Source organism: Telmatherina bonti, assembly GCF_933228915.1.
Source record: "Telmatherina bonti genome assembly, chromosome: 14".
Classification (NCBI taxonomy): domain Eukaryota; kingdom Metazoa; phylum Chordata; class Actinopteri; order Atheriniformes; family Telmatherinidae; genus Telmatherina; species Telmatherina bonti.
In genome coordinates, this window is record NC_136612.1 from 19,950,487 (window position 1) to 19,956,713 (window position 6,227).

At 40.5% G+C, this 6,227-nt stretch overlaps 1 protein-coding gene across 1 annotated transcript in view; it reads left to right on the forward strand.

Moving 5' to 3' along the window:
* LOC306765162 (voltage-dependent T-type calcium channel subunit alpha-1I-like) overlaps window positions 1-3,998 on the forward strand; it is a gene marked incomplete at its 5' end in the record, with an annotated part of 138,867 nt that extends 134,869 nt beyond the window's left edge. The window contains one exon of the mRNA XM_079252531.1: window positions 84-3,998. Coding sequence (XP_079108657.1) covers window positions 84-809 — 726 coding nt within the window. The 3' untranslated portion in view covers window positions 810-3,998. The remainder of the gene's footprint in view (window positions 1-83) is intronic.
* Between the last annotated feature and the right edge of the window lie 2,229 nt (window positions 3,999-6,227).

The window sequence follows — 6,227 nt, forward strand, 5'->3', positions numbered from 1 at the left end:
ATACGATCCATATATACTGGTACACTTTTCATGAAAGTAAAAGAGTTGAATTAATTTGCTTCCCTTTTCTGTTTTCTCTTCAGTACCCATCCCACAGTGACTCATCCCTTGCTACAGGAAGCTCTGAAGGCAGCCTTCAGACCACCCTGGAAGAAGGACTGAGCTTCAGTGTCTCTCCACCACAGAACCTGGAGCTGCCAGCAGCTCCCTTACCGCCCACGTGTCCTGTCCTGCAACCCGAAGATAGAATGACCATTTCCTCTCCAGTTCAGACCATGAGAGCAAGGCCCAACCCTTCGTCCGCTTTAACCCTTTTGGCCACTAGGGGTCACCAACGGAGCCAGAGCAGCGGGCGAGGAAGCACTAGCCCAGGCTACACCCGTGAGGACTCTATTGACCCCTCAGATGAGGACCTTGGCATAGGCATAGGATCATCTATTGGTGGTTGTGGCTCTAGCCAAGCAGGCAACAGTGAACACTTATCAGAGGCGCTAAGCAGCTTGTCACTGACTTCTCTTCTGTCACCCACCTCCCTCTTGTACCCAGGAGGAGCCGTGAAGAAGTGCAACAGCACAGGTAGTCTGGACAAAGGGGGAATACTGCTGTCCTCACGGGGCAGGGAGGGCCGCAGGGCGATTATGGGCCTTGAGCTCATAGACTCACAGGGCTTCTTGGCAAACCCCTGGACAGGGGTATTAGTTGAACCAAGAAGAGGAGAAAGCAGAGGGGAAAGAGAAGATGGTGAACCGGGTTTGAAAGGGAAGAGCTCAAGCCAAACAACAGTAGGGCCTTGTCGAGAAAACAGATGAAACCTACTGTTTATTTTTTCGTCCTGTAATTCCTTGGAACTAAACCCATTGCTGTCCCTCAAATCTCTCTGCTTCATCAGTGAGACAGAGGCTTGATGACACATGATGCTCCATATTACAAAACCAAACCCTCATTGTCCTCCCTCCAACTCTTTCTACATTAATGACAAGCTCATGTCCTGTTTGTGCTATCTGACAGGAGTGGTCACAATAATGGTTTGATGGTAAGAAAGTGGCCTGTGGCTTTAAGGCCCAAGGGCTGAAGTGAGGCTTATGTACCTTTTTAGGGACTCTTGTTGTCGAGGACGCCATAGAAAGTTCTGATCACGGTGGAAAAGTAGTAATCTTTTTCATATCAGGGAATCAGTAGGAGCATATACAAGGGAAATAAAACTCAAAGGTTCTACAAAGAGTCTTGATTTTACTCCGCTGTAGTTTCCTTTTCTCTATGATGACTGGTTTAGTAAGGCTGAAATTGCAAAAATAGAAGTACTCAAACTCTGCATAGCTATCCATGCCAATAAAGACAGTTTTCATTTGTTTACATCTCAGAGGCAGGGCAGAAAGTTTGTGGGTGGAGAATCTGTGATGTTGAAATAAATCAAGGCGGAAGGAAGACTGGGAAAGGAAAAGGTAGTTTGTTTGTTTTTTCTTTTGGCTGGAAAGGCAGAAAGCGGATCTAATGTCCATCTGTTCTGGCAGACGGAAACAACAGGTCTTACTCACTCTGGCAAAGGACCTTCTGCTGAGATCAGAGTAAAATGTGAGGTGGAGGAGAGTTCAGAAAAGAGTCCTCATTGAGATTGTGTGTGAGAGCACTGCCTCAGGTACCCAAGGCATGAATTAAATCTTTCTCGTCACTGCACCATACCTCAGTGTTTTCTAAAACAAGACATAGGTATTGACTCTATGCGTCTGTCAACTTGGTCTTCAGGTGGCAGCGGAAAATGAAAAGAAATTGAGATGGTAGAGATATAACTGTGCTCGGAGTGATTTGTGAAATTGGTTATCTTTCTTTCTGTCTGCAGCATCTCCCACTCACAAACATGAAGAAATGAGTGTGAAAGACAGTAGGTTGAATGGAGCTAAATAAACCATGTCAGAAGTCAGAGCTAAAGTGTGAATGGGGTAAGTTATGATGCAACGAAACCTGGCTCTCAGCTAGTGAGACTTAAAGCACACTCCTTCTGACTCCACTCCCTGTCGCAATCTTTAAGGATTTACAATGAAAGGACAAATCCGTAAGTGCTGCAAAGGACCTTGGCTGCATGATGGGATTGCATTTAATCAAGATTTTTATCTATATACAGAGGTGTATCAAGATGTCATTGTTGGGTGATAACTACGTGATTTTCTATTCCACTATTTTTGTAGAAAAGAGAATAGGCACGTGCAAATGTTACTATGAGTTTGTTCCGATTTAATTTAACCCATGCAGTGTCTTCGACTTGTTGTCTAGGACTTTTCTGTCTGCCATTGGCTTCCAGTTTTATAACATTTTTTAAGGTATGAACAGTGTATAAAACAACAAAGCAAAAAATTTCAAACAGACTTTGTGCGCTGAAGTGATTGTTCCCTGCAGCACATTTCTCTATGGGAACATTTGTTCCTTGTGGACTATTTTGTTTTTTTTTTTTTTTAAGTTTTCCTAAAGTCGAAGTCCGAAGACAAGCAGAGATGGGAGCAGTCATATTCACTCACCGCATGTGGACTGTTTGGTTCACAGAGAGGACAGACGGAACTGCAGAAAACTTTGCTTGCTTGTAGCCTCCTGGTTAAGAAAAAGAAAACATGAGAAGCATAAATCATCTCTATGAAAGCTTTAATTTATGAGTTACATCACTACATATCGATTATGGGCACATTTGTGTTCTTTAAGCATGGTATGGGGATCGCAATACAGTATGTGTATTCTTGAAATGACAGTTTGATGCACTCATCTTCTCTTGCCCCATCTCTTCACACACATACAGTATGTTGTAGCAAACCTTTTCACACATTATCATGTGATATAAAAAGCAAACACTGTAACAAAGATCAAAACATATTATTTTTAATGGGAACTTCTTTTGGCTTCTGACACTTGATGAATTACTTTATTCAAAAGGAGATAACTCATCTTTACGCCTGATTTCTAGAGATAGACTGTTGTATCCTTAATGTTTAGATCATTACCTGACTTTGAGTTTTTTTTTTTTTTTTAAAAAAGACAAATAAGGTGATGTGAGAAAAATCTGAGGATTTGACCTCATTTTATCATGCAAAATCACTTTGATGACTATGTTTTATCATGTGGTGTCGGATGTCAATGAGTGAGACAGTTGTGTGTGTGTGTGTGTGTGTGTGTGTGTGTGTGTGTGTGTGTGTGTGTGTGTGTGTGTGTGTGTGTGTGTGTGTGTGTGTGTGTGTGTGTGAATGCCTTTCAGGTGAAGCAATTGCCTTTCCCTGAAGTGTCATGTTTGTCAGAGAGGATACCTGAGGAGTGAGGTTGAAGAGGGGAAAAACATGAAGCAACCAAGGGCTGTTTTAGCTTCAAAGATATATCCTCCTATCTTTTGAGACAAATCCTTGTGTCAGTGAATATGGCATCAAAGATTAAAGCCTGACAACACAGCAATAAATGTTCTATGTGTATGCCCTGAGTAAATGATGTCAATGTGATTTTTATCTCCTCAGAATACAGCAGTATTCATTGCTGTCTGGTTTTTTTTTGTTGGTTTTTTTGTCTGAGCTCACAACCATTCAGAAAGCACCTCTGCCCTCTCAGAGACCAGTCAGAAAAGAGATGGGCTCTAATTGGACAACTTGAACAAGTGAAGTTATTATTGAACTCAGGTCGGGGGGTAAAAACCACTAGTAATATTTTTTAAATAGCTGTAAAGCTGTACTCAGACATAATGCGAAGCAAATTTTTTTGCCTTGCTTTATTCATGCAAATTTGACCGCTGCAGTGTTTTGGGTTGTTTTGTTTTGTCTTTTTTTTTTTTTTTTGTCAGTGCACCAGACGTAAGATAATTTCACACCTACTGTGTGTGTGAGTAAAGCGTGCCTTCTACAGTAAGTGAGTGCTACAGCTCTCATTGAGACTCAACTCAAGTTGTTTGTACCATTTTATTTTCTATTGGTCAACTGTATATTCACTTGGCGTATAATGACTCGGTAAGGCAACCCATCCTCCAGAGTATAAAGCTGCCATTTTACATTTCTAGAGAATATAGACATGAGTCTGGGAAGTGTAGACTTGTTTCAGGAAATACTCACAACTTTCAAACTTTTCTTGTAAATTTTCAAGAACTTTTACTCACTGGATCCTTATTTGCAGTTAACATCATGTTTCCTTTTAAACGTATTTGTTAGTTTTGTTTCTAACTCTTTAAAATAGCTGTAGGTTGTAACTGCTTTGAGGATGGTTTAATAGTGATCTGGTTTTTCTTACAGGTACTTCTCTACGTTTTTCATGTTGCTACTGTTACAGTTCAAGCATGTGCATTATTCTGCATGCGTACGTGCCTTATCAGTTAGCTGTTAAGCCTGCTTTTGGAGGGTGGAGGGGTAGCAGAGGATTAGGTTGGCCCTTTTTTCCATTACATACCAACCAAACTCCAATGAAACCCGATTTATCTTGTAACTTTGCCTTCCCACTTTCTAGGAAAAGCCTCTTTTGGCTCAAGTTCCCACTCATTGTTTGGTTAGATTTAAACGGGGGAACAATTATTTGGTGTCAAATACAGTATATTCAGAGCTGCACTTTTTGCTCACTGTATTAGTTGTATGGGACTCTTATCTGTAAGGCACTGAGAGTAAATACTTAAAAGAAATGTAAAATGGAAAGATTTCATTCTGGTAATAGGGCGGCTGCTTGAGCATACACTGTCTGTAAAAAATCACCATGTCAAGCTTTTGTGGTCGTACCCTCTGCTAACCATATTTGTACATAATACAACTAAACTTTGCTTCGCCTTTAGTCTGAATACACCTTAAGAGTGTATTATTCGCATTTGTACATATCTATGTGTTTTTGATCTGCATGTGTGCATTGCTGCAAATGACCATGAATATATAATTAGTATGCATTTTAAGAAAATGTACAAAGGTCAAGGAAATGCCCCAGTGTTTTTGAAGCCTGCTATGAAACCACTAAAGATCAGTCTGAATTTCAAAAATGTTTTCTTCCAGCACTTGATTATAAAATGATAAAATATTACATCATGTGTAAAATTAAATACACACTCTCTTATCTTTCTACTTGTTGTTTACATTAAAGAGTACTGGATATGACAGCAAGGGAAGATAGGCTTAGTCAGGACAGTTTGAAGAAAGGAAGACAAAGCTAGGGACAGGATGGGTACACAAGCGCAAAGTGTACGGAAATGACATGGACAGCTGGAGAGAGTAAAGCTAGCAGACAGTGTGAGAGGCTTAGGTGGTGAGATGCTAGAGGAGCAGGCAACTTTTCAAGACAGCTTGTCATTGGGAGTAATGCCCAGCGGAGCCGTCAGTGTGAGAGAGCACATTAGGCATGCACGCTGAACTCAGAGGTGTTGTTTACCTCACACCCTCAACCACCCAGCCCCCCACCTCATCTAACCTCTCAAAATGAGTTCTCCCTCCGGGCCCCTGTACTTCAAATGTCACCACAAGAGGGTGAAGTGTGTGTGGTGAGTGGGAAGTGTGCATGCTTTTTCAAGGCCATGGTTGCATTTTTGGAAATGTTGGTCATCAATGGGGTCTTTAGAGACCCCTTTTGATTAAGTTTCTTCCAGGAAGTTTTTTTTCTAGAGCACATTTAACACCCCTACCACTGGCCGCAGTGCTGTACATTAAAAGGACAACTAATGGCAACAATATTAAAACCAAAAGAAAAAACAACTAATTTAAAAAATTATTACATTAAAGTCAAAAGTTAAACTTTCACACTTGATTTAAGGCCAGTAAATATTAAAGTGTTTGAAGATGAGGTTTAAAAACATCAGGAGCCTGTCTAATGTGTAAAGGCAGCTGGTTGCACAGTTTAAGAGCCACCACTGAAAAGATTTGATCACCTGTTTATACCAACTTTGACTAAAAGCAGATGATCAATAGATCTAAACAGCTCTAGAGAACACATGAGCTTGCAAAGAGTCCGAGAAATAAAGGTACCTGCCCATTAGGAGCATTATAGGCCAATAACAAAATTCTATTCTAAAGGAGAGATATGTCCATGCTTTGTCATTCATGGTAAAAGGGAAGCTTCATCATTCTGGATCAATTGTAAATGAGCGATAGAGGCCTAACTAACACCAACCTATAGGGGGTTACAATAATACATCTGGGATGGAATACAAGCATAAATCACTATATCAAAATAGTACATGTTTTAAAAGGATTTCAACTTGGATAAAAGCCTCATCTTAAAAAAAAAATTCGACTTCTAATTGA